Source organism: Condylura cristata, unplaced genomic scaffold (genome assembly GCF_000260355.1).
Source record: "Condylura cristata isolate star-nosed mole 26May11 unplaced genomic scaffold, ConCri1.0 scaffold00057, whole genome shotgun sequence".
NCBI classification, from domain to species: Eukaryota; Metazoa; Chordata; class Mammalia; order Eulipotyphla; family Talpidae; genus Condylura; species Condylura cristata.
This window is the reverse complement of record NW_004567158.1, coordinates 741,224-742,485: the sequence shown is the minus strand read 5'-3', so window position 1 is coordinate 742,485 and position 1,262 is coordinate 741,224. Positions and strand designations below refer to the sequence as shown.

Genomic DNA, 1,262 nt, shown 5'->3' with positions numbered 1-1,262 from the left:
CGCCTGCCCGCCCCCCACCCCGTGTCCTCCCGTCCCCCCCGGGCAGCTGAGCGCTCCCATCCGCCCCGCCAGGCCAGGTGGGTTGGGTGCCAGCTACCTGCTGGGGCTCGGGACCGGCACCCACTCGCTGTGTCCGGCGATGCTGCAGGCTGAGCCCGGAGCCCGGGGAGGTCGCCAACGCCCAAAATAACCTCTGGCCCTGACCTCGGTGGGGCCTCTGGCGCGTGGCCGCACGCCCAGCTGCCTCCTCCGGGCAGCCCGGCCCTGTAGTGACCCTCGGCCGGGGCCAGAGCGGCCCGCAGGCCACCCAGGGGGCTGGTGGGGTGTCAGGGCGGCCGAGGGTCAGGGCCAGCCGGTCCTGTCCCGCCATCACCTGGCCAGGTGGGGAGGCATCGGCCAGGGGCTCGACTAAGGGCCGGGGGGTCGTGTGACCCCCTGCGGCCTCCATGGGGGGGGGCGGTGCAGGCAGCTGGGGCCGCAGAGCCGTGTGGACCCCACCTTGCCCCACAGGCCTGGCCGAGTCCCCAAGGCCCACAGGGGTCTCCCCACCAGAGCCCCAGCCCAGGCGGGTGTCTGGGGCCCGTGGCCTCACCGGTCTGAGGGACAAGGGCCCTCTGCGGGCAGCGGCGGCCCCGGTGAGCCGCCTGCGGCCAGGGCGTCGGGCCTCCGCACGGGCCCAGGCGTGGCCCAGCCGGGCTCCCTGGCCAGGCGCCCCAGGGCCCGCTGTCCCTTCCCATTCCGGCCACCTGCCTGGCACTGGCCGCCGCGGAGTGAGCGGGGCCGCAGGGGCCCTCCGCCGACCCTCCCGGCGTCTCTGGGGCCGCTGGCGGGGACACCGTGGGCAGAGTGCTCTGTGCAGGGTGCTCTGGGGAGCCCCGCCAGAACGGCACCCCCGCCAGGCTGGCCCGCCTCCCCTCACCCCAGTCGTCAAATATGTGCCCACCGTGGGGGGTAAAAATAGAAGCTGAGGCGCTCGCCGCGCACCTCGCCCGCACCGCTCCTATACATGGTCAGCACGGCCGGCTCGGCCCCGCCCGCCCACGTGCCCGCCCGCCGCCACTCACACCACCAGGTCGCTGCCGTCCACGCTGAGCTCCTTGCGGACGAGCTGCGCGGGCGGCTGGACCTCCGGGGCCAGGAACCAGCAGGCCACCTCCGCGTCCAGCGGAGACAGGAAGGGCACCCTGAGGGTGCTGTCGAGGGTTAGGGTTAAGGGCCACGCGGGCGGGCTGGATTCGCCGCGGCTGCCAGCGCTCGGGCTG

At 75.3% G+C, this 1,262-nt stretch overlaps 1 protein-coding gene across 1 annotated transcript in view; it reads right to left on the bottom strand.

The window, feature by feature from the left end:
* Positions 1-588: 588 nt before the first annotated feature.
* Positions 589-1,262, bottom strand: part of LOC105854560 — a 22,048-nt gene continuing 21,374 nt past the window's right edge. Inside the window, exons 9-10 of the mRNA XM_012734467.1 lie at positions 1,065-1,184; positions 589-823 (exon numbers count right to left, since the gene is read on the bottom strand). Coding sequence (XP_012589921.1) covers positions 589-823; positions 1,065-1,184 — 355 coding nt within the window. The remainder of the gene's footprint in view (positions 824-1,064; positions 1,185-1,262) is intronic.